The sequence below is a fragment of the Hakea prostrata genome, chromosome 10 (genome assembly GCF_041222555.1).
Source record: "Hakea prostrata isolate BN-2017 chromosome 10, UWA_Hpros_2, whole genome shotgun sequence".
NCBI lineage: Eukaryota > Viridiplantae > Streptophyta > Magnoliopsida > Proteales > Proteaceae > Hakea > Hakea prostrata.
This window is the reverse complement of record NC_142609.1, coordinates 42,306,127-42,331,861: the sequence shown is the minus strand read 5'-3', so window position 1 is coordinate 42,331,861 and position 25,735 is coordinate 42,306,127. Positions and strand designations below refer to the sequence as shown.

The 25,735-nt window shown below is 40.5% G+C and overlaps 1 protein-coding gene across 4 annotated transcripts in view; it reads right to left on the bottom strand.

Annotated features, from left to right (window-relative positions):
• Positions 1-19,276, bottom strand: part of LOC149003126 (two-component response regulator-like APRR9) — a 35,820-nt gene extending 16,544 nt beyond the window's left edge. For 2 of the 4 annotated variants that reach the window (XM_089137078.1, XM_089137079.1), the window contains exons 1-4: positions 18,670-19,276; positions 941-1,102; positions 700-854; positions 62-172 (exon numbers count right to left, since the gene is read on the bottom strand). In XM_089137078.1, coding sequence (XP_088993204.1) covers positions 62-172; positions 700-854; positions 941-1,102; positions 18,670-18,946 — 705 coding nt within the window. In that variant the 5' untranslated portion in view covers positions 18,947-19,276. Of the gene's footprint in view, positions 1-61; positions 173-699; positions 855-940; positions 1,103-16,497; positions 17,184-18,669 lie in introns of those variants that run through there. The other 2 variants (XM_089137080.1, XM_089137081.1) reach the window with 2 other exon arrangements.
• Between the last annotated feature and the right edge of the window lie 6,459 nt (positions 19,277-25,735).

The following is a 25,735-nucleotide window of genomic DNA, read 5'->3' as shown; positions in this document are numbered from 1 at the left end:
CCAAATCTTTCAAAATACAAGTGTCAAGCTTGAGAAATGCTTGAGGATGCTTATGGGTTACCTGAGAATCACTTTCTTCATCAGAATTATCTCCAGTCCTAGATCCCATCCTAGAACTTGAAATTCCACAATCGATAGCGGCAACATTGTCAGACACAGTCTCAAGTGTAGCCTGATTCAGATTCATTTTTCAGATCCAAACCCATAATTGATTGCAAAAAAATATTTATCTCTAGTTACTTAGAAATACCAAGATTGACTACCACAACCATGAAAGGAAGGGGGGGGGGGAGAAAAACAGTGCTTCTAGAGGAAGGGTTTTGGTGGGGCTAGGCCGCTAGGGGGTGAGAGGTGAAAGAATTAATAACAGAAAACAGAATATTGAATTATGAAATCCAAAAGCTTAAGCTGTCATATGGAGAGCCCAACCAGCTCATGACCCATTCCAAGGTCCCACAGTATGAGGTAATTAAATAAGGCAAAGTGGCTCATGTTTGGCTCTTTGGATGGCCGTAAGTAGACGGGCCATATAATGGGTCTGCTTGGCTCTGGTATAATATTGGATTATCCAACCCAAAAGCTTGAGCTATAGGTGGAGATGCCCAACTGGTATATTTAGCCTTCCAAGGTCCTAAAGGTAGTGGATGTGGAATAATGAAAAATTCCCAACTATTTATTAGTAAGGGATAAAAGACATACACAATACTTCCTCCAGACATGCTGCCATAAGTTTCTTAGTTCATTATTTCTAACTGGCTTTGTTAGGAAGTCTGCTGCACCCTTCAGCATGCATCTTAACACCACGCCAAGGGAATCATGAGAAGACATAACTGCAGCATCATGAGAAGCCATCACTGTGGAGACACAAATGAAAAGTCACAAATCCAAAAAGAAGGTAACACTAAGACAAACAAATTTTACTTCTATTTGTTTTACTTACTGACTACAGGAATATTTTTGCATCTCTCATTGTTCATTATCCTGGAAAGAAGATCGAACCCTGAGAGACAAGGAATCACCACTTCAGTTAAGACAATATCCACTTTGTGGTCTTTCTCCTTCAGGGCCTCCCAAGCTTTACGGCCGTCTGCAACTGCAGAAACTGTTCAAGCATCAAACAGAATACCAAATCAGTAGGGGGGGGGGGGGGGGGAACCATTAGGTTGTTACAGAGTTTGCTGGTCTAAAACCCCAAAATAATCATTAAGTGCATGAACCAGATCCAGCCATCTCAATATGTAATGTCTAATCCAACTTGTAGAGTGAGGATATCAACCTTAAACTCTAGACTGCAAACACAGTAGAGCTTAGAGTCATTTTGGATCCACAAAAGAATTACCCGGACGTCCCAAAAGTTGGAGCCACAGACAGTTTTCTCTTTGGGCCCCTAGTGTCCAGATGAGCTAAATCCAAGTTGTTTTGGATTAATCTCTGGTATTATTCTTTATACTGAGACATACAGTGAAGACACTAAAGTGGAGAAGCGCCAGGCCCAGGTGAAAAGAGGCCCGGGTGAACAATCCTAAGCAGAGCTGTGCTGACTTCGAAACTATGAAAACCCCATTGTGGAGAGAGGAGGTCCACTTGGGCCTAAGGTGATCACAAAACCCATTCAAATAATTGGTTCTTGTTATTTTCAGATATTCGGTTTCATTTCTGATCCTTATTGGGTTCTATGAGTTTTCAGTCCCTACATAATGCTTGTGGGATCAGACAGAAAGAAAAAGAAAAAAAAAAGAGGATCTCCTCGGCTAGAACAAAGTATGAGTTGGAGGACAAGGGAAGGAGAAGAAAGAGAAAAGAGAGATCCCAAACAAGAAGCAGCAGCAGCTAGGCATATTTTTAAGGCTGGGGTTGGTAGAATTAGGAATAAGTCTTTCAAACAAGATCAACAATGGAGAAACAGATAATGTTGGTGAGGTTTCATGGCTGTAGTTGTCTTAATCTTGATGTGGAGTTAAGGAGACACAGAAGTTCTTGGAAATGGAGGGAAAGAAGGGATTGAACCTGGGATTGGATTGAAATAGAAATTGGAGGTGACTAGAAAAAGAGGGATGAGGAAGCTGCCAGATACGGAGATACCTAGATGGGGAGCCTCGCAGATGGTTGGATTGAGTGGACATGAAGTGAAGAACAGTAGAAGCTGTCAGTTCAGCCTTGGCAAGGATCTATGATTGATCTCACCTTAAAACCTTGGTTTCTTCAATCTTGGACCTTCTGTGACCAAATTAACAAACCAGAATTGCAGCGGTAAATTCTCATAAGAGGAACTCAAAATCCATAAGAGATTAGTTATTCATACTGTTTACGCTCCCATCAAACTAGAGGCTTATTTATAATAAAATTTAAGTCCAGTCCGGATTGGAATAGGACTAACAAAACAGACTAATTAGGAATCTATACAGCAGCTAAGTAGGTCTCAAAATCGATCTTTACACGGACCGTGGACCCAATTAGTGGGCTCCTTCATTGAAATAAAACTGACTTAAAGAAACCCAATTATAAAAGGACTAGACTGCCCTTATGGTTGGGTAGAATTGCTAAACCACCCCTGCCCCAAGTGAATTTCCACACAGTAAAGAGAAAAACGAAGTACGGAATGTAACCCAATTATTGGGGTGCTGCTGGGGAGCAACTCTAGGTGCTTCTTTTGGCTTTATCCCTCCGCATGGTATGGGTCTTGGCTGTGCTACTGATGGCTGTATCTTGTGGCTCTATCCATGCTTAAACAGTCCTTAAGTGATGTCAGCTACCCCAGTTAACCAAAGATACAGAATTCCCTTGACCCCAGAACCACATGAAGCAAAGCTGGTGCTGCAGGGAAAATGAAGGTTAGGAACACAACAGGGTGATAAGTGCCTGAGCAGGGTGTCTAAAGGAAGAAAAATGGTAAAAGTGGTCTGTTGAGGATAGCAATTATGTGAGATATAACATGCTGATATTATCAGTTAGCAGGAATCAACCAATCCATTGGATTAAGATATGTTTTTTCATAAAAGAAGACTGATGTAAACTCCAACCCCCCCCCCCCTAATAGAAGCCATAGGCAAGCTGCCATTTTCTTGTGCACCCTAGGAGTATTTTGGTCATTTTCTTAAATTATAACCACTTTTAGTTTAATAAGTCTTCCTTAAGTAGGGTTCTTTCTAACTAAAAGAGTCCTACTTAAGTTGCTAGTAGTCTTTTATTGTTTAATTTCAGATTGTAGTTAGCAAACAGGAGATTGAGTTTTTTTTTTTTTTTTTTTTTTTGAAATAAATAGAAGGTTGATTCCAAGTTTAAGCTGTAGGTCTTTCTAGAGTAGAACTCCCTAGCATTGAGCTCTACTTGGAGTCTTTTATTGTTGGCTATGAACTTAAAGCCTTGGAATGTAGCAATCAGTTTATGAAATGAATAAAATTGCTGAGAATTCCTGGCCAAGGAAGTTTGAATATGTTTTTTTTTTTTGATAAATAAATAATATATTAAAAGAACAGACAAGCAAATACAAGCCCGAAAATCGCACAACTAAAGAGCACAGACGAAGCTACATGGGACAGGCCCCAAAGAAAAAAGGCCGAACCGAGGCCCAAAAAAAACTATTTTGCAACATTTTTCTTTTTCTTCTTGCGCTTGGAGGACTTGAGACCGACCAGGAAGTCTTCACCGAACGAGTTGTGCCCTTTGAGAGGATGATTACTCCTTCTACACTTGACGCGATCAATATCATGCACAGGAGGGGAGAGGGGAGAGTGGAGAGCTAGAATCGTGCTCAATAGGGATTGAGTCACAATTCAGAGGAGTAGAAGTGAAATTGTCAACAGGAGACCGGGATGAGGGGATGGAGGGGGAAGGGAGAGAGGTGGAGAGAGATTCAATGGATGGGCTAGGGGGAGGGGAAACAGGATCGGGAGGGTTACCTTGGATAGGGGAGGGGTGATGGGTTGAGGGAGAACAAACGGGATTTAGAACATTTGGAATAGGGCTGGAGGGCTTGCAGAGGTTGGGCTGGGTTTGGGTTAAGGACTGGGCTTCAGTACTGTGGATAGTGGGCTTAAGAGATGGGCTAGAGATAAATCCTCTATTAAAAGAGATAGATGGGCCAAGCAGGATGGGATTGATGTGGGAATAAGGAGAAGGGCCCAAAATAGAAGATGGGCCAGGAGAAGTGGGCTTGGGGCGAGAATAGAGAAGAGCCACTTTAGAGTTTGGGATTGAGAGAGGGTAAAAAGGGGAATTGAGAGGTAAAGGAATTAACATTAGGGTTAGAGAGGGAGGCCGATGGATATTGCAGAGAGGCAGCAGCGAGAATCTTGGCGGAGCTTACGGCGGCAGGAGCCTCTGATAGGCTATCGGTGTCGTGATCAACGGGGTTCTGAATGCCTTTTCTAGTTTCAAATGGTTCAGGCGAAACTCGGGCAGAGTGCAGCAGATCGTCGGAGATGGAAGCAGGCGGAGATTTAACAGATCCTTGAGATGCATTAGGAATCTCCATCATGGCTACAGAGTGATCAGGGAGTAAACTATTGCAGCAGGTATGGATTAGAACCTCCGGAGGAGAGTCGCAAATCACCCGCGAAAGAGATTTGGGGATTTTCCGTCTTCTACTGTAGGTGTTTGCTATCACCGGCGGATTAACCGTCACCGGAGAAGAAGCAAATGGCCCAGCAGTAGCAACAGGATCATCGATTGTGATTTTTTCCAAGGCATCAATCGTGGTTAGAGGAAGAACACTGTCACACTAAACAGCAGGATGAGAATGATCGCTTGGAAGGATCTCTTCAGTAGACATTCAAACAACCTGGACAAGGTTGCGAAGGACATTGCAGAGATGATCGGAAGAAGGAGAGGAGCAACATTTATCTTCATGTCCACATGAAGAACAAAGAGAGCAGCGAGGGGGAACCCAACAGTACAGTATAAGCTGTTCATAACGCAGGCCATGATCATCAGTGATGGTAATAGTCAACGGGAGGGGGCTTGGAGCAGAGAAATCTACACAAGACGTGCGTAGGAGAGCTTTTCCATCGAGAGGGTTTTGGCATCGGTTCGCAGAGGCTTTCCAATTGCAGAGCCAATGAGGCTGAGACAGTCGCTGTTCCAAAATTCAAGAGGGAGCCTAGGGAGGCAGATCCACAGGGTAAAGAGCTGAAATCGATCCTACTGAAAGGTGAGGAGGGCGACCAAGGTTTAGTGAAGATTTGAGACCTTCCAACTGACCAAGGTGAACCATCCAAAGCACGAGCTTGGCATTCCAAAGAGTAGAAATTGAAGAGAAAAGTGCTAGAATCTGATAAGCCCCTTATAACTCACCTCTACAATAGGAAGCATAAGGAAGGAAGCAGGGGATCAACACCAATAGAGAACAGGGGGGACCAACCAGCAGGGGACAAATGGCATAGTACTACTAGGAGCCTCCACGTGGCAGTAAAGGATAGGTGAGCAGTGAGAGTCTGTTAGGAAGGTAGAGAATAAGAGAGGGCAAGGGAGGAGGGGAAAAGAGAGGAGAAAATAGGTGTAGCAAGCAAAGCTTGCGGGGGAGAGGGAAGACCTCTGGGAATGGTCTAGCCATAGTATAGCTTCTGGTTTATATGAGTTTTATTCGGAGTTCAGTAGCTTCTAGCCATGGGGATGAACTTGTTCATCAGAGTCTATCTAGTCTTTTCTTTAATTCAGAAGTTGTAATCGGTTAGAAGGAGCAGTTTGTAATCATCCCTTATACACATATCAAAGAGGCTTTAATCGAAATCATCTGTTATCTTATTTTCATTCTATAGTTACTGCAGTTCCGAGTTCATAGTTCTCTGCCATTAATTCTTTGCAAGCCACAGCAGTAACAGATTAATGGGAGCTTAGAGAGGGTCCTAACAGAATCTAGCAGGTATGTCTCCATGAGACCATTGGCTCTCCATTGTTTAGCAAGTTCGAATATGTTGGTGTAGGGTTTACAAGGAGGGAAACCTTGCAGTAGCTGTGAGGGCATGGTTTGAGATCTCGCTGAGATCTTGCAAGATATCTTGTTTTTATAAGAAGGCAAGACAAGATGAAGGGTGAGATTCTTACACCTCGCTCAAGATCTCGCTGTCTTGCCAAAGTTCTCCCCAGATCTAGCCATAGCTCCCTAGTCCCTAGAACTCTCAACTTTCACTGGATTTTTTACATATTTTAGCTGGATTTTCACTTGCAACTACTTTTAGCACACCTACAACACCAAAAGGAAGATCAATCATTCTATGCTTGTCTTATGAACTTATGAGTTATGACTTATATAGAACTTCTAATGGTTGTATAATTTTATTATTCTATTATCGAGTGTTGAGATTATGATACTCATATTATTTTATGTATTTGAAACACTAGCTTTTCATTTATCTGCCTTAAAGGTTCAATATTACATGTTGTATAAGCTTGCATTCCCAATCCTGCATCATTTCAATTTCAAACTTACTATCGACTTAGACCTCATATTTAGGGTTGTTTTCTCACAAATCCAAGGCCACCAGCGTGTTCTGAAGGCCTAAATTAGACTAATTACCAAGTTTGAGCCCAATGTGGACCCTAAAACCCACCGAGATGGGCCATCAAGTTGGCCAAAAAATAAGACCATACCTCGACTGAGACCTCAGTATTTGTAAGGGGCAAGATCTTGCCCAAGAGCGAGATCTTGAACCATGTTTGAGGGTTCATCTTCTTCATTGATTCTTCTTCAGCAACAACAGCAGCAATATCCTTCTTCACATTCTCCTTGAAGAACAGCAAGTGTCCTATTCCCAGCCACGAACCAACCCTAAGCCTTCCCCTAACCCTGCGGCAATTTTCTGGAACCTTCTATTGCTGTAATTCCTGAAAACCACAGTCCCCCTCCTCTAAGACCTAACTCCCTATAGGAATAGCCTTCCTCTACACATTCTTGTGTTTTTGAAAAGTTTAACGTGCTTACATCAGCACTTTACTGTAATTTTCCAATGGCAAGGGATGGCATTGATATGTGTTTCCCCTATAGGGGGCCTAACTGATAAACTGGGTAACTCAAGTAGTGGCATTAATTTTAAGGGGTAACTCAAGGGTTGGCGCTGAAGCTTTCCCTATTGAATATCCAAAAATTTGACAGTCATGCAGGTTACTGCAATATTGATCGCAAATTGTGACAGAGGTAGACGTATGGAGGACAACATGGTGGTGGGTGATGGTTGAAATTGCACTGGAGACGATATTTTGAACCAAAAATTAATCATGTGAACATTAAGAGTTACTCTTTCCACCACAATTTCTCCCGTGTTCTCCAAAGGGAGAGTTTCCGAATAACTGACTCATTCACACGAAGAAAAAAAAACCTTTGACAGTAAACTGCTTAATTTTATTCTTCTCTTTTTTTCAATCAATAGAGAAACATAAGTGTTATTATTATTTTCTTTTTGCCATGACGTGGAACACCCTAACAGGCCAGTACAAAAACCACAGTTCGATGAACCCCACTTGATGTGAACCGGATCCAAGACCACATAAAGAAGGCCCAGGGAGGCTACCAGTAGCCTATTGTCCTGGCAGCAACCTACAGAACTTCACCCAGCATAGTGGTATTTCGGTCATTTTGGGTCCCCTAGTCAAACTCAATCTGACCTAGTTTGATTCAAAGCCCTGTTAGGATTTTAGATCTATTTTTAATTTTTATAAAAGAGTCCTAGTCTAGTCAGGAGTCCAAATTAAAGAAGGATTTATTTAGCTGAATCCAGTACGTTTGTGGGATCCTAGATCAACTTTTATCTTGAGTCTTTATTTGTCAAGTTATTGAAAAGTTCTAGTTAGGTTGGGATTTCCCTAGTTATAGTCTACTTCCTACAAGGATCCTGTATCCACTTTTATTTTTCAATTTGGATCATCCTGAAGTAAGATATGATAAAGTCAATGTTAGAGTGTGAGTCCTTAGTCCAAGTAGGAGTCCTAGTTTGATTTGTTAAGTTCTATTGAGAGTGTTTCTAAAAGCTATAAATAAGCCTCTCTAGACTGTAAAAAAGCAAATTGTGTTATAAATAAAATTTGAGAATCGAAGGAGCAAAGAGCCAGAAGTTGTGGGTTTCCATGGAGGGAACTTGCGGTTGTTATTGAGAGAGACTCTTCTACAGAAATTTGATGAGCAAGCTTCCATCCTCTTCCTCAAGTAAGTACCAAGGCCCAGCCCCACCCCTGCCCTCCCCCTATGGGCAGTCCCCTTCCCCATCCCTCCCAAACCCTAAAATCTGCTGTTACAGCCCCCTCCCCCATCGCATAGCATCCCCCCCTACCCCTACCCCGTGGCCGCAACCCTACCCCTCCCTCATCCCTATTTCATTAACCCCTCCCTCCCCAACTCTAGTTCAACATTCCCAAACTCTCTCTTCTTTCTTTTCTTCTTCTTCTTTTCCCTTCTAGCTTGCAGCATCCTAGGAAACCCAGAAAACCTAAAAACCAGAATTTACCTTAACACTCAAGCTCCTAGAATTCCCTAACCCCTTACCCAATCCACACCTTCTTTAGGAATCAAGTCCCCCTCCATCTCCCCTACCTTCGGTTCCCCATTCCAGCCTTTTCCCCATTCTTAAAATACTAGAAAAGCCCTGTTACAACCACTTCACTCGAACCCTGGGAACCTAGCCCTAATCTCAACCAAGCCCTCAAACCACTCATCCAAACCCTAAACCGTTTTAGAATAACCTTTCTTAAAAGCTAATTGACACTCAACCCTAACCCTGATTGATGCAGAATTGAAGATATAAGAAAGAAAAAGTCCAATGGGTCAGGCCCATCAAAAGCCTAAGGATATGACCCAAAACAGCCCATGGCTTTCATGGGCTAAGACTGTTTTAGTTGGTTAAAGTTAGCCCACATGTTATGACCTTCATGGGCTACACTGAAGCCCAAGTCTAGCTCTTAAAGTCAATAAAAAAGGACTTTGCTTTGAAAATAAAAAGAACTCATTGTCAAAGAAGTTTTCCTTTGTCAAGAATTAGGTAGTGGTTGAGTTATTAATAGGTAGGTGTCAGCTAGTGGTTGGATGTTATATTTAATGTTAATCTCTTTTAAAATGTTATATAAAGAGACTTATGTAAGAGGACGGAAGACATGCTCATCATTTGAAATCAAGATTGCTTTGTTAGCTCTTCTTTTCTATGGAGATGCCTTGCGTTTGATCAATATAGATTGGTGTTCAATCCAATCGATCCACCTTGCAGTGTGATGTCCGGGTGTTATTTTGCTATCCTTGTCGTTCTTCTCTGCTATATCATTTCCTCATTTTCTCCATTTAGTTCTAATTCTTCTATTTCAGTTACTACCCTTAACTTGAAGTATAAATATGTCCCTGTCATTCTAATGTTGTCCTAGAATTATCATTGTGATATCACTCTAAATATCAGCTTTGGTTCAATTCTGATTTTTGTATTATCCTTAACTCATTGAATCTGAAACTAATTTCCTGTGAAAAGATCCTACTGGCTACTATTTTGATTATTTCAAATCCAGTACTACATTACTAACCCTTGCTCAAACCCCATAAACCTAAAATTTAAGAAACCCTAATTTTCTAAACCCTAGAGTTGGAATTCAGTTTTGAAATTAGAAATACAGCAAGGTTTCAGGCTTGAATTTCTAAACCCTAGCTGAAGCCCTCCCTTTGTTGAACCCTAACTACAAGAAAACAGCCCTATTCCCTCAACTGTAGGGTATTACACGCCCTAGCTTACTGCTAAGTCACTTGAAGGGGATCCTGAGGGTGAACTGGACCTAGAGCTTGCATCAAATCAAGTCAACCCCAGATCCTGGTTCACATCACCAACGAGGAGATTCTCAAGGTTCAAACTGACGACCTCATGTCATTGCACATAAATCTTTTACCAACCAAACCATACCTTGGATATCCAGATCAGGGTCGAAAGGACCAACAAATGGCCAATACATATGTTCAATTCCAGAGATTAGGGAAATGAAATATACCATATTAGGGCCCCAAAAAGATATTTATGAAATAGGTTCAACATGTCTCCAACCAAATGGAATACATGCCTTCTCTCACTATTTGAAAAATTGTAGAGTGCAAAACTAGAAAGGGGGGGGGGGAAAAAAAAGGAGGAAATATGTTCTTTCTGCTTATGTATCTTTCTTTGAGTCAACACCATATTCTGATGATGTTTCTATTTCCATCCTTGATAATGATGTCTCTATCACTATTATTTAGAATACCATACCACAGGATATTGTTCGTCTATGAATTCCAGATAATCAGACAGATGCATCAATAGTGTACCAGACACTACACCAACAAAATGCTGCCCCTCCTACTACCACACCTTCGCCAAAGCCTTCTTCCTCTCCAGATCTGATGGTAAGTCCTCCCCCTCCTCCGTCCGACCTTGATGTTTCGGTCGCCCTTCAAAAAGGCACTCAAAGTTGTGTTCAGTATCTTGTGTATAACTTTGTGTCTCATGCAAACTTATCATCCACTTTCCATGTTTGTTTATCTACCACTGAAAGTTACCCTCTTCCTAAGACAGTTGTAAAAACCTTGTCCAGTAAAGAATGGACAGCTGCAATGGTGGAACAGTTGTTTGCTTTACATGACATTCGTACTTGGGATATAATGCCTTTGCCACCTAGGAAGAAGGCCATTGGGTGCCAATGAGTGTTTGTTGTGAAAGTCAACCCCAATCGGAGTCTTACTCGTTTAAAGGCTAGACTCATGGCAAAGGGTGTGTTCCCAACTTTATGGTGTGGACTACTTAGAAACCTTTACCCCATTGCTAAAGTGACCTCCATCAAGATCTTGATTTTTCTGGTTGTTGAGTTTCATTGGCCCTTATATTAACTTGATATGAAAAATGCTTTCCTTAATGGTGACCTCCATGAGAAAATCTATATGGAGCAACTTTTTGGGTTCGTCGCTCAAGGGGAGAGTGGTATGATTTGTCGTCTTAAGAATTCTTTGACAGTCTGAAACAATCGCCTCGGGCATGGTTTGGGCAGTTCACCTATGTTGTGCTTGACTTTGGGCTTCCTCGTGGAGACAATGACCATTTAGTATTTTTTTGGCCGCTCTAGTACTGGAAGTGTGTTTCTTACTGCCTATGTCGATGACATTATTATTACTAGAGATGATTCTACAAGGATTGATAAACTAAAGATGTATTCGCAACAACAATTCCAGACTAAAGACCTGGGGAGAATGAAGTACCTTTTGAGTATAAAAGTTGCTCAATCTAAGAAAGGGATCACAAAAAAAGCATGTGACTAATTTGTTGACAAAGACTGGGATGCTTGGTTCTAAACCTTCAAATACCCCAATGGATCAAAATGTGAAACTTATGCCAAAAGAAGGAGATGCTCTTGATGATCCAGAGAGATATCAAAGGCTTGTTGGAAAACTAAATTATCTAACTGTGACTTGACCCGGCCCTTCCACTCAGTGCTGTGAGTCAATTTCTGTCTACTCCTCAGACATCTCATCGGGATGCAGTTCTATGGATACAAAGGTATCTTAAAAAGGCTCTTGGTTGTGGACCACTTTACATATATAAGGGTCATAGATGAGTTAAAGGTTTCTATAATGCAGATGGGGCTGGATCACCAATCGATAGAAGGTCCACCGCAAGCTACTATAGTGGTAACCTTGTTTTTTGGAAGTGTAAGAAACATACCGTTGTGACTAGATCAAGTGCAGAGTCTGAGTATAGAGTAATAGCACAAGTTACTTGTGAGTTAATGTGGATTAGACAAGTGTTAAGGGAGCTAGGCTTTAATGATTGTTCATTTATGACAATATGGTGTGATGATCAGGCGACTATCCCCATAGCTACTAATCCTGTGTTTCATGAGCATACAAAACATATTTGAAGTTGATTACACTTTGTTCATGAGAAGCTCCAACAAGTGTAGATTTCTTCAAAGCATCTCTGTACAGCAGAACAGTTGGTTCATTTACTCACAGTCGTTAAAGGCTACTAGAGTTGATTATATTTGTAACAAGCTGGGCATGTTTAATCTATTTGCTCCATCCATCTTGAGGGGGAGTGTTAGAGGAGAAAGTGGAAAAGGAAAGAAAGAAAGAAGGAAAAAAGAATCACAAGCATGCTTGGGAATGGGAGTTTCCTTAGTTTTGTCTATCTCCAACCCTGGTTTCCTTGTTTCCTATTGTGAGCTGTAATGTATCTGCTTATATAAATAAAAGGTATTGGTTGTTGAAGGCTTACACGCATAAAGCCTCCAAGCCAAATCTGAAATCCCTTCTTCTTCTATCGCCTTCCTCTGGTTCTCTCCTACTTTCTTTGATTCTCTTCTCTGTTACTTCTTCTCTTTCACAAGAATAAAGGGAATTTCCCTGTTACACCACCCACTTGGCAAATAACCTGGAAACTTAAGCTCCATCAGAAGTCAAGCCCTTCACTGCTAAAAAACAGTCTTACCATGGGTGATGAAAAACAAAAATTCAACCAAAACCTTAGTCTATGTCCTTTCTACAAAAATAATTAAAAAAAAAAAAAAAAACCAGAAGAACCATTGAAACACTATAGTATGCCATTCTAACTTGTGATCCCCAAAAGGCTTTGGTCCACTGGTACCCCCCCCCAGCTTACAAAAGGAGAAACTCCAGGGCCTAGACCTCCCGACTGTACTCACAGACTTGCTCTTTGAACCAAACTCACCTAATCACGAGTCAAACAGATTCCTTTGCATCTTTGGCATCAGAGCATACTTCCTGTGTTTACATTTGAATTCTAAGAATGTTACATAACCACACAGTTCCACCACTCCATCTACCCCCCCCCCCATCAAATTAAACTGGGAGGAATCACTTGATTCCACTGATGAGCCCACACCTGCCTTGGGCTACCAAAACCAACCAATCTTTAACCCCATTATTTATAGCTTACTTCTTAGATCAAGGATCTGCTAACTCTAGTCCCATCATATAAAATTGGAGCTTTCACCACAATAGCAAGACTAGTGGCTGGGGATATCTAATTATTCACAAATATAATACTATAATGCCTATTTGCATTGCTCTCTCAAAGCGAGGAACAACTTCAATTCCATCACCCTCCTCCACCACCCTGATCGTCCTCTACCTCCTCTATTTCAAGATCAAATACAAAGCCATCCATCATTTGAAAAGTCTTTTCAGACCCCCATTTGTATCCTCCCTGCCCTCATCAATAAATTCATCTCCTCCTCCCACTAGGATTTCGTCCAATCTATACCTTCAGAGGATGAAATCTTCTCTGCTACCTGTTCACACAAATCCAATTGAGACCCAGGCATTGATGGCTTTAGTAAGGAGTTCTTCTTCTCCTGCTAGGACCTCATTAAAGATGACCTAGCCAAAGCCGTCAAAAGATTTTTCCTCAACCCAGAAAAACTTAGCCACATTAAACCTCTCTTTGTCTCTTCCCTATCTGTGCCGGTGCCTCCAAGATGTCAAATTCTAGACCTATCCTCCTATACAAACTGTTCTACAAATTCATTGCCAAATTCTTGCCAATCGTCTCCAATAGGTGATCCCAAGCCTTGTCAGCCACAAACAATTCACCTCCATCTCCAACTGCAACATACGAACAACATCCTCCTCTGATTGAAAACTGTCCGAGGATTTGATCGTAAGCACAACTCTTATGCTGTGCTTCACAAAATCAACATCCATAAAGCCTTTAACGGGACTTCCTCATTGATGTGCTCAATCAAATGCACCTCGGTTTCTCCCATTGGATCCATAACTGTATCTCTTACCCTTCTCTCCATTCTTGCGAATGGTTCCCGTGTTGGATTCTTCTACTCTCAAGTATCTCAAGTGAACGTTGGCCAACGCTACCCACCCTCACCTTACCTCTTCTCCATAGCCCTCAAGTACTCTCCTATAGCATCCAATCCAAAACTAACCAACATCTCATCTCCCCCTTTCTAAATGCAAATCCTCAAACGTCACTCATCTGCCTTTTGCAGATGACCTCATAATCTTCTCCAAAGCCAAGACCTCCTCATATCCAATATCATGTCCTCCCTCCAACTTTTCAAATCTCTCTCCTACCTACAAATCAACCTCCACAAATCTTAACTTTTCCTCTGCAGTATCTCTAATACCATCTCTTCCTCTCTTCTCCTCCTAGATTCACCTTAAACTCCCTCCAGTCAAACATTTTGTCAATGCTTAACCTCATGTCTAAGTAACTTCAGAAAGGCAAGTTCTATCCTATATCAAAAGAATTAAGATGATTAGATCAAACCTCCAATCTTCCTACATTTATTGATGTGGACTTTTTGCCCTTCGTAAATCCACAATCCAATCCATAGAATCCCTTATCTGGAGCTTCCTTTGGAAAGGTGAAAAATCCTCCAAATTCCTGTCTGTCTAGCTATTCCAACATCTGTAGATCAAAGGTTGAAGGAGGCCTCAGTATTTGTAGGATCAAAGATAATAACATCGTCAGTCTCCTGAAACTCATTTGGAAAAATTTTTCTAAAGAGAATTCCATCTAGGTCAACTGTGTATATTCCTATCTCCTCAAGAATGACTCCATCTAGATTGTCCCCCACCTCCCAACTCCCTCCTGGACCTAGTAATCCATCTCTCCCTCTGTCGTCGCTCTTTGCACCTCATACTTTATTGGCAACAACTCCAAGAACTCCTTTTGGCTTAATCTTTGGGACCCGCTTGGGATCGTCTACTTGGCACTTGGTGCTAGAGCAGTCTATTCCTCTGGTATCCCAAAAGACCCCCCCCCATTCTCCATCATCAATGAAGTCTAGTCCCCCTCCCCAAAAAAAAAAGCTCAACCCACTTTGGCCCCTTCTCCAAACCCTCCCTCCCTTACTCCTTACCCTAACAAACTTCTCTAGCTCCCATCCAAAATTGGCTTGTTTATCCATAGCCTCCAACCTAGAATCACATCTACACCCCCCTAATGTCTTTTTGGATAACCCATGTGGTTCAAAAGTCACACCCCTCACCTGGCCTTCACTATCTAAAGAGCCCTTTCCCTCTGCCTTCCACCCAATCCCTTCTCATTAGCTACTGCATCCAAGCTGCCCCCTCTTGCATCTTTTACCCGGAGACAAAAGATAATCCCACATGTTCTTGCCTCTTTTTTAATAAATCTAGTTGCACTTGCATCCATTTAGCCTTGTAGCAGATGCTCCCAACCCTTTGAGACCAGGTGCCAATGACTTACCTCTACTTTGGAGGCTTCTCAGTTGCTAACATCATCAGAAAGCTAACGGTTGGTGCTTGTATTGCTAATATTTGTAGGGAACAAGGTATTTGTAGATGGACTGCTGACCACATTTGGAAGGCAATATGCAAGAGTGCTAGCTCCAAACTCTCTCTCCTTGTGCCAAAAGCATTAATAGACTCCCTCAAGGAATAAGCCCTTGGATGTTACCAGGGCTTAGATAGTTCTTTGTTGACTCCTCCTAGGCACACTTAGCCTTGGGTGGTCCCCCCCCCCCTCTTTCTCCCCCTTGTATTTCTTCCTTTCAGGCTGTTTATCATATTTTTTGTTCACCCAAAAAGAAAACATTACAGCCTCTTGTATAAACTATGGTGGCATACGAGATGCACAAGAAGCAGGGGTTCGAGGCATGAAGGATGGTTGGAAGAAGCATGGCCATTACCACAGGGGTGCAAATCCAGTCATGTGTGTGAGAAAAAATAGAGCAAAAGCACACATAGAAGACAAGATTTTACGGGTTGCACCCGAAGGCTACATCCACAGTCAAGCAGATATGGTTTTACGCTATGAAGAAAAAGATGAACAGAGGTACAGCCTAGCCATTTTTCTACCCCTCTCAATCACGTTAATAGACTATAAATACTTATAGGTGAAAAACCCTACTTCAATGGAAAATTACCAAAATGGCCCTTGCACCCAAAAAAGCTCAAATAAAGCAACATAGAACCTCCAGAATGGTTTGGGGCCCATAACAAGTCCTTTGAACAACTTGAAATTCTGAACAAGACTGACATACTTGGCGATGGCCAACGTTGGAAAAAAATAAAATAAAATATGCGGGCAAATTTAGGCACCAAAATAGCCCTAGAATATTTTACATGGTGAAAATTGGTATACTTGGCGATGGCCAACATTGGAAAAAAATAAAATAAAACATGCGGGCAAATTTAGGCACCAAAATAGCCCTAGAATATTTCACATGGTGAAAATTGGTCATCACCACAACAATGTGGAATAACTCGATGGAGATCACCTATTGGATCAAAAATGTAGAAAAGCACCCTTGGCAATCACACCTTTCCACCTTCTTTGATATCTAAATTTCCTATAATCTTTTAGAACACAATAGTATTAAGAAATAGAAAAGGGATAGCTCCCGCCCATAATCTAGCATTTCTCAAGAGATCACCGTATTTTATCTAAACGGACGGAAGACTATACAGCTATCGCATTCCTTTAATATATACTGCTATGTAGTAAAAATATAAAAAAGTAAGGGAAATTTCCAAGAGCACTTCCTGAGTTTATTAATCTAAAAAAAGCATACCTCAATTTTGCCGAGTCTGTATTCTTCTTCTTCTCAGCTGCTGCAACACCTGCTTGACTTGTGCTCTTATTCAACAATAATTTCCAACATACAATGCAAGAAATAGGTTTTTGTCAAACAATTCACCAAGATTCCAGTTTTTCTTGCGACCATATGATTCCGGGGTAAGGCTGTCGCTGTTGTGGTCTTGAGTTGTGGTCTTGAGAAGTAGGATGTTAGAGTTACTGTGGTCAGTGATCCTAGCATACAAAATGTAGAAAGTGTTCTCCCAATTTCCCGGGAAAACTGCACAGCATTAGTCTGCCCCAATTTCTTAGTTTCTCTCACTGAACTTCTCTTCAACAGCCGCAAGTCCAAATCCAAATCATCGAGTCCAAGATAATTCAAAAATGGCGTTTGGTGTAACCTAGAAGGATCGATTTTTGTACAGTTCTTTACAACACTGATGCCCACGATCAGCGACCTTTGATATGTTGAGGAAAAAGCCTCTCGCTTCCTCCTAAAAGAGAAGTGGAGACGAAAATGTGTAATCCATGAGAATGCAAACGAAGTTGCGTTTCCTTCCTGAATATTCACAACTAGATGCTTCAATCGAGCATTTCTAATCGCCATTGACAGACGAGAAGATTCTTGAAATTTGAAACTGAGAAACTCAGACCTAAATGATGTCACCGGAGTGCGTCCGGTTTCTATACAAATTGGGGAAGACGGTTAACGGTTAACCAACCTATCTGTTACCGTTTGAAACTTTTTCGAAACTAAGGTGTTCTTTTATATTTCGATTACTATAAGGGGACACGTGAAATTTTCCCTGATATGGTAATATGGATGCGTATCCATATTTGATACAATCAACAAGAAAACGTAGAAGACATTTTTTCCCTTGGGCCATCACACGCCAACCTATAAAGGCTATAATAGCGGCTTCAAGGTAATCCCTAGCCAAGTGAATCTTCTCATTTCGTAATCATTGTACTTTCCAGGCTATCTATCGAGATCTACTATTGCAAGTGAACCTCGTAAGGTTTTCTTTAGGAGTGTTTCGATAGATTGTTCTTCTGCATAGAGAAACGGTTAGATTGTTCTTCTGCATAGAGAAGCGATAACCACTTCTACTGAAATCCACCAGATATTGCATAAAGAGAAAAAAGGAGGTGGGTTACCAGGAAAGAATTTGGTGATTTAGGCAATTGGATCTCAGTTTTCGTGAAGTTTGGCGATTCGCTTGTAATTCAACAATTTGCCGAAAATCAACGATTTTTCGACAATTTTTAGAAAATATCCCCTCCTCTTTATTTTGCTACGCACCAAACCAAGCCAATTTCGCCAAGTTTTGGCCTAAATCACCAAAACTTCCTATTATGGTCTACCCTCACACATGGGTATGTTTTCCCCCTCCCTTTCTTTTTCATTTTTCTAACCACCAAACAGAGCAAATTTCGGCAAGTTTTGGTTCACCAAAACTTCCTACTATGATCCACCCTCACACATGGGTATGTTTTCACCCCCCCCCCCCGCCTCCCCAATTCTTTTTTATTTTGCTACCCACCAAACCAAGCAAATTTCGCCAAGTTTTGGCCTAAATCGCCAAAACTTCCTACCATGGTCCACCCTCACACATGAGCCCACCCATGTACCATAGGCTTGTATCAGACCCATTGCGAGAGTGAGATGATAGGTAGACATTCCACCTAAGTGGAAAGAATCTCGACTCATACTTGTCTCTATTGAGTTATACTAAAATACATCCATTAGTATATATACGATACAAACGATACGATATTTGAATACTGCTACTTTAAAATTGGATTGAAGAGATGAAAACCTAGGTGGTGACTCAACATTGTTGCGTGCAATACTAATGGAAAACCCAGCGGTCAACCACGAGGGAGAAGGGGAGCAACACTTCGAGGATTTGGATTTCCACCACCTAACTTTATGACTCACGCACACGCATCTCGGCCAACCTATTGTCAGGTGCTAGGTGGGCTGTGAGACGAAATTCTAGGTGCAGATGAAGCGGATAGCGAGAACAAGAATTGAAAGCTTTTGAAACAGGAGCAGGAGCAGTTAAAAAAAAAAAAAGAAGAAACAGAAACAGAAACCCTAAACCCTAAAAAGAAAGAAAGAAGAAACAGAAACAATTGATAGATAGTTTTACGCAGAGCTGACCTTGGTAGCTACATTTTCTGAGCAAAGCAGTAACAAGAAGCCTGGTGGACTCATCGTTCTCGACGAGCAAAACAGTGAGGAGCCTCCTTGACAGAAACCGATCCCAGTGTATCGGTTGCTCCTCTCGTCTTTTTCTGCCTACCTGCTTCGAAGACGACGACGACGACGACGACTTCATCTCTTGAACCGTAAGTGCAGTAGTTGAAATTCCATGTCTCTGTTTCTCACCTTCTTCGTCGACACTACTGTTCTCTCCTTTCTTCCGGCGGTTCTTCATTGCTCACTTGCTGCAGCTCCCAGTACCCCAGCCTATATTCTTGTTGGCCAACAGCGTTCTCTCTTCTTTTCCGGGGGTTCTCCCTTGAGCTCTTAGCGTAGTTTCCACCCCATGATGATCTCTTTTATAGAACCATCGCCGGATTCCACTTCCTAGGCTATTGTTTCTCCATAGACATTCATTGTTTGGAAACCTAACATGTATCTGAAATTCGGTAAGTATCAAAATGGATTTGGATTTACTCCCATCATCTCCCAACCTTCACCCAATTTTGTCTCACACTCATCTGCCAACTTCTTGTCAGGTGGGTTCTGGGATAAAGTTTTGGTTGCAGAATGCATTGCAGTAGGCGGAGAGATTTGAATTTTTTTTTTTGGATATTTGAAATCTTCCCTTCTAACAAAAGTATGATTTTTTTTTTTTTTTGGAAGCTAAGGTTCATCTGGGCCAGTTTGTTCGCACCTTGATTACATTCTCGGGAGAGCCACTATTTGCAAGGGTCAAACCCACGACCTCTCCACTAAAAAGCATGAATCTCTAATAAGAGAAAGCAACACCTTCCTAATTTTATGAACAATTATACTAACCAGCTAGTTAGATTCAAACCGATGGACCATTGGTCACTTGTAGCAATCATAACTCTAATCCTCTATTCAAAATGAAATCTTAACCCCTAATCATTTTGCCAGATTTTTTTATCGAACTCTTTTCTTTTTTTTTTTGAAGAAACTATAATTTATTTTTATAGATGAAAAAACACAATGCATACATTATTTTATTAGTTTCTGATTCATTCATTCTCATGGAGTTTTGAGCAGATGTATACATAGTCCTAAATTTAGCTAGAGGTAAGCATGTATAGGCCAACAGTTTTTTAGGACTATGGTACGATTCACTGGTCACTCTCTTTGTGGGTTCCACTAAACTAAAAGCCATTCCTACACTTAACTTTGACTTAACATGACTATGGTATGGTAAATGGAGTCTAGATCATTTATATACAAGGGTAGAGGATTTACTCTTTTCACATCTTTTCATCGCACACTGAGATCATAGATCCAAGATAGTCTTCTTTCCTAAATATATAGTGAATGGATGTTGAGAGAGTACAATCGTTTATTCTCGTAGGTATAGAATCCCAACTCTTATAAATATTGGACTCTTTCAGCAAAATACATCCGTGGCCAAGATGTCATAGATAGACAACCAATCTGGCCAATTTTCACTTGACAAACCTAAAAACCATAATCTAAAGTATCGTATTCATATTTCATGAGAGATGTTGAAATGGAACTGTCGGGCATGGGTATGTTTCCTTTAATCATTACATTGTGTACACTTCTATGGTACATGGGGCTTACTCGTATGGTTCTACCCAAAAAAAATAAAAAAAATAGTACATAGGGCTACCCACCCAATTTATTTGTGAGTCCAGATCATCTCCCTGTTGGGGGAGCACAGACAGTTTTGCAACCACCTAATCCTATGGGGTCCACTATAAAATAATAAAACATTTAAAAAGAAAACTCATCACCTAATCCTATGGGGCCCACTGTATTCTGTGGTTGCAAAACCGTCGGGGAGATGATTCGGACTCTTTATTTGTGGCCACAAAATGGTAAACACAAGCCTACCCATCCAATGTCATTATGTCCATAACATGTAGATCCAGATTTGCCTAGGCGAACATAATTTGACTTCATAAACCTAAGAACAAGGTCGGCATCAGTCATGTTCGATCTCTAAAAAGCTGCATCATGTTGGCTTACACTTGTATTCTTACCAGAAAAACAACAAAAAAAGGTTACACTTTTTTTTTAAAGGATTCTCTAGCTATTAAGAACGAAGCAAAACAAGAGGCTGAGAACATATTCTCCCAACCATAGAGTGGATGGTGGTCAATCCATCACTTCCTCTAGCGATAGGGCCTCCTTGGCTAGGGAATGAGCGACCTCGTTGGCCTCACTAGGAACAAACAAAAACTTACATGAAATAGAATATGTTGTCATATGACAAATATGTTGAACTAGCCAAGAAACATATATTGGGGGATGAGAGTCCTGATCTGGAATCCAATTTACAACACTTTGTAGGTACCCTTGTCGGTGCCTCCCATTTCCTTTCCAATTGAAGTTGTTGACTGGTTGCTTCTATTAGCTTTGTCGTTTGCAGAGACAAAAATTCCATTGTTGCCTTCAAAGCTTGGTGAATAACATCAAGTGGTTGCCACTTTGCCTCTCCAAAAGTCATACATGCAGTTCCTTGCCTTTCATAAGTACCAGAGAAGAAAACTAATAAGACAAGTAATTTCTTTGCATTTCAGCTTCCCCCGTTCATCATAGAGCTTCCATTCAACAACCCAATCAGAAAATGAAACATCTCTTGATTAGAGAACAAGGTTTCAGAATCTCCAAGTGCACAAACCTCTTGCAAAAATTGCCAGACCCGCTTCTTTACCCTTAGGACTGACAGTGAACACCTCATGCATCCATCATTAATTTCCTTCTTAATTCTTCTAGCTTTTTGTCTGGACTCATCGTTTCCATCATAAAAATTATGGCAGGTCTTTTTTCCTTTGAAAGGTGCAGTAAATGACGAATTATAAGTGCTAAGATCCTCATTGCTCCCTGTGGGGCTGATTCTCTCCAGCCACCATGGGAGTATATTCAATAAAAAATGATCAGGTTCCACAAATTGATCTTCTGATTTTTCTCCAGTTTCCACCGCATCTGCACTTCTTCTCTTCTTGGTTGCTTTCTACAACAGGGATTCTCCTGCCTTGTTCTTGCTGGGTTTTTGAATCCTGTTATTTTGAGCAGAAGTGGGGAAGGGACACTTGAGTTAGTGTCACATATCCTTCAAAATTACTCTTGTTTGTATTCAATTTTTAATGCTATAATTATTTGTTCAATTATTTCGATCACTGTCTTCAATTATTGGATATGATCTAGCTACTTTAGCTGTTATGCGTATGTTTTTTTTATATTTTCATTTGGGGTTCAAATTCAATGATTATACATGACTCATGTATAAGAAAATTCTTAATTTGATTGCTGTGGTAGAAAAATACAATGTGACCAGGGTTTTTGAAGATTTGTTCATTAGAACAGAAAGAAGGTACTCTTTTCATGTATTTTAAGGTTATTTTGTGTGACGGACTCTATTAGGTTTGGATGGATATGAAAAGAGAGTAGAACCGAGACTAAATATTTCTCTTTATTTATTTTCCTTGTTTCGGGTAGGAATTTAATATTAATGGTTTTGTAGAGATCCTTCATTTTATTAATAAATTGGTATGTGGTGATGAATTTTATACGTTTTTACGTATACTATTGTAATAATCTGCACTGCTGTGAATAAAATCAAAATTCGGAAGTTTCATATCTGTTACCAACCAAAACAATTCAAGGAATAATAGGCAGGGAAGACACTTAGATTCTCTAATAACATGAAGTTGCCGCAAAATATACTTAGATTTTGATTCTATTTACAATAGTGCAGATTAGAGTAGTCCAAGCCTGTTGCTTTGGCTTGAGGGGAAGATAATGTCCAACTTCCCATGATTCTTCTAATCCCTTATTTTAGTTTTCCGTTTCTAAATAATGTTCATTGTTGTTTTCTTTACCATCTTTTATCATTTCTCTTTAACTTTGTTTATGGAATGATTTGATTGCCCAAACAATGATAGATACCAGTTTTATTTTTTATAACAAAATCAAATTTCAAATTGCAGGGACGGATCAATGAACGTCAAGGAAAAGGCAAGGCTGGGCATTCATTGTAGTGTGGAAGGGAGGATGCATTGCAAAAAAAACATGGAGTTGTGCGTGGAGTTGAACAGTATGATTGATGCTATTTTGAAGGCTTGGAAACAGGGTTTAATGTTGTTACAAAAGCTTAACATTTTAGATTTCTCATGGAGTTTTATTTATTTATTTCCTATTCCCTAAGAGGAAGAACATCTTTTATTTGTATAATGTGACCTAATGATCGGTTTAGATTTCAATTGGGTTGCTAATAGAGTTTCATTTTGTTCATTGGGTTCCAGTTATCATAAGCTTCAGTGATATAGAACTGTATTTTTATATCCTTATTAACAGTTATTTGTCAGAGCTTTCTTAGGTACTTTATTTCATGCTTTAACCTTCTTAATCTGATCTTTATGTTCAATTCTATGAATTTTCATGTATTGAAGTTTGGCAATCATCACTGTGTTTGGTGTCATCATTTGTTGAAGAATGTTGGAGAGTGGAGAGGGGAGGTTTAATTAATGTTTGTGCCTTGTGTAACAAGTTGAATCATACGCCTCTTGTATGTTGTTGTGCTTGCTTGCTTGAATCATGATTTCTTGGCCCCGTAGGTGAAGTTTAGGTTTTGAGGTGAAGAGATCACACCAAACCCATGAATAATTACAAACAGCTACTTGGTTTTTAGGAGTAAATTATGAAGTCAAAATGATAAGTTATCGATCCAATATGATTTTAGTATTAGGTTTTGAAAGATAAGACCATGCAGGGCCAAACGGTCAGCTACCCTATTAACACTCTTGATAACAAAAGAGAAGACAACTTCAACGGGAGGTGCAGCAAGAAATAAAATCCCTTCAGAGAAACCTTGGGGAAGATCATCAATGGCAACCTAGCAATCGGATTCCAAAATAATTCGAAAGAAACCATTTCCCAGAGCACTGAGTAGTGCATCCTTAAGGTATTCCTGGCTAGCCACATCGACCAGAAAACAAAGGAAGCCAAGTTGAACCATTCTTCAGCTAACTGCTTATCCACCCTTTGTAACTGACACCAAGGAGAAAACCAACTTTGTATAGATATTCCCTGAGAAGGATCCCAGTAAGGAGCAACTTGAGCACCAAACCAAACAGCCACAGCGAATGGACATTCAAAGAAGATATGCGAAGCAGTTTCTAGGGCTTTTTCCATATAGTAGTGCAGACCTGCAGATGGGCATTGTGTGATGAGATAGAACACAAGGACTGGGTCATTGAAAGTTTGTCTTGGTACAACAATCGATATGCTGACTTAACTGATCAGGTAGAGTGAAAAAGCTTGGATCCTGTGCATTAAATGTACAAGATCATCAAGCCGAAATTTTGGCCGTAGGATCCAAATTCGACAATCGAGATTGAAATTTCGACCGAAATTCCGATCCCACAGCCCAAAGTGAATAGCTTGATGGTCCTGCGCATTTATTGCATAGGACCCAAGCAAGGTCGCAGGTAGAGAGGCCTTGAACTTGAAACATCTAAAAGGAAACTTTACTATTTTAGCTTATGGAAAGTAGGCTTTAGTACTGATCTACCTTGTGTTATGATTACCAAAACAAAAAAAAATCTACCTTACGTTATCATGAATTACCCACTGCGTTCAATGTGGCTTGATAACACTTTTTTCTTTTGGTAATCAAGCTTTCATTAAGAAACAAGGGCAGCGATAGAAATTGAGCATAAGTTCAATAACCAATCAGAGGAAGATGGCCAATAACTCAGGCCCTACACCGAGTAGGCCTTCCGTGCTAGTTGATCTGCAACATTGTTAGATATTCTAAGAACATAAATAGGCTTCTAGGAACATAAATAGGCTTGAAGCCTAGGAATCTACTACATAATAGCTTGATAACACTTAGCAGTGTTCAATCATTTTTTTTAAAATTTTTGGGTTTGGGGTGAGGATTGGATTAGAGAGTTAAAAGGCTGAATTATTCCATATGAGACAAACTAGATGGTTGAGATTGTACGTATCACAAGCAAACAATGGAATTTGGTCAAACTATCAATGTCTCATGTGATAGGCCTCTTGGACTAGTGAATTTTCCTTCTTCTTGATACCTAACGTTTGAAATAGCCTTTGAGAATTTTCTCTGTTCAAACTTTGATTTGAAGGTGGGGGTAATGGTGCTTTTTTTTCTTTTTTCCCCGGATTGACTGATTTATAGGTAAGTGAAGGGACAAGATGAGTGAAGGAAAAATCCCATATTAGTTGATCTCTTGCATATAATGGCTGATGGTGCATTCTTAGGAAGTAGTGTTCCCAATCTTTGATCTCATCTACAAGGCTCATCACATCCCATACAACCTGATAGGGACATGGTGTAATTTTATTTCATCCATTTAACAAGGGTGGCACATGTAATTTAAGAAGTTAAATTGATAAAAATGAGATCACACCATGCGTTAAGGGAGGTACATATAAATTTTCCTTGTCTTTTCGTTGAAATTAAAAACAAAAACATTCTCACAGTAGAAATTGTTAGTCTCTCCACCAACTCGATGGGAAGGTGGCTATGGTGATCATTTCACCCTTCTCCAATTCTCCATGTATTCTTTATTCAGGTAAAAGGCAGAAATACAGTAAACAACACAACTACTACAGAGTTTGGTATGGCCATGGCGATCATTTCACCTCCTCTCTGGTAGCATTTGGGTTTGTTGGGTATGGGAATGACCATCGTGTTTCACTCCTGAGTGTCAAATCAGCAATCACCACTCAGATTTTTTCTCATTAATTTGTTCTCAAAGGGTGCGTTCGCGTTATGGACCAGCAATCCTTAGCGCCAGAGCTTTGCGCCATGGGACCATGTTCTATCTATGGTAACTGGTTCATAAAAACGCACGCACTGTCCAGACGCAGAAGCGCCCTCAAATTTTGACTTTCGTACTTAACGACTCGCGTGGCAATCATTTTGGTGGCGTCAGCGATCTGCCTCGCTGTTCAAGGTGGCTTTCTGCAAAAGAAAAATGCAAGCAATAAATAAATTGTCGGACCCACAGAAGTG